The 1,201-nt window shown below is 46.3% G+C and overlaps 1 protein-coding gene across 1 annotated transcript in view; it reads right to left on the minus strand.

Moving 5' to 3' along the window:
- LOC102764049 (tomoregulin-1) overlaps positions 1-1,201 on the minus strand; it is a 102,317-nt gene that overhangs the window by 1,494 nt on the left and 99,622 nt on the right. Inside the window, exon 10 of the mRNA XM_006758601.2 lies at positions 256-449. Coding sequence (XP_006758664.1) covers positions 256-449 — 194 coding nt within the window. The remainder of the gene's footprint in view (positions 1-255; positions 450-1,201) is intronic.

The following is a 1,201-nucleotide window of genomic DNA, read 5'->3' on the forward strand; positions in this document are numbered from 1 at the left end:
AAAGAATCCTGGCCTATCTACTTTCCCTGAACACTAACACCCCCAAGATGACAAGAACAGCTTAGATGGAGGGAGAAATCAGGAAGAAAGATGCTTATTTAACCTCCGACAGGAATACATAGGAAACGCCCAGAGATTTTAGGCCATGAATGCAAGTTGTCCCACACCCTGCTTGGGCAAACCACAGAACCCAATAAAGCACAGCCATGCTGTGGGTGAGGGGACTTCCTGGACTCTGCTCTCATTTGACTGTACGTGCTTCTCCAGGTGGTATAAATCTCATCGTGCTGTAACTGTGTTTGTGCCTGTCCACAGAATGCAAACATATGAGCTCTTATTGTGTCTGCACAAAGCACTGTGCTACGCAATGTGGGATAAAGGTACTGGGATGAGTTCTGGTAATGTTGAGCTTGAGCTCTGCTAAAAACTAGCTGTGCAACCTTCTTTTCCTATACGTAAAATTTTAAGAGTTCGACTAACTTCTAAAATCTCTGCAGCAAGAAATTTATTATCTAGCCCTGGTTGGGTGGCTCAATTGGTTGGAGCATTATCCTGTACACCAAAAGGTTGCAGGTTTGATTCCTCATCAGGGCACATACCCAGGTTGCAGGTTTGATTGCCGGTCAGGACACATACAGGAGGAAAGCAAGTGATCTCTCTCTCTCATCAATTAAAAAAAACCATGTCCTTGCCGTAACCGGTTTGGCTCAGTGGGCTGAAGACCCTAGAGACAGAACCTGGCTATAGAACCAGGATAGAACATGGAAAGAGAACCTGACTAGAACCTGGTGACTGAACCTGGCTGGAGAACTTGGACAGAACTTGGCTGGAGATTGTGGCTAGAGATCCTGGCAAGGCTACTGATCAACTGAACGCTGTCTCCGTGTCATTCCTTCTTCGCCGACTCCGTCCACACCTTTGGGGACCCCTGGACCTGCTGGGGTTGGACCTCAGCAATAAAGGGACTGGGATGAGTTCTGGTAATGCTGAGCTTGAGCTCTCCTAAAAACTAGCTGTGCAAGCTTCTTTTCCTATACGTAAAATTTAAGAGTTCGACTAACTTCTAAAATCTCTGCTAGCAAGAAATTTATTATCTAGCCCTGGCTGGGTGGCTCAGTTGGTTGGAGCATTATCCTGTACACCAAAAGGTTGCAGGTTTGATTCCTTATCAGGGCACATACCCAGGTTGCAGGTTTGATTG

The sequence above is a fragment of the Myotis davidii genome, unplaced genomic scaffold (assembly GCF_000327345.1).
Source record: "Myotis davidii unplaced genomic scaffold, ASM32734v1 scaffold534, whole genome shotgun sequence".
NCBI lineage: Eukaryota > Metazoa > Chordata > Mammalia > Chiroptera > Vespertilionidae > Myotis > Myotis davidii.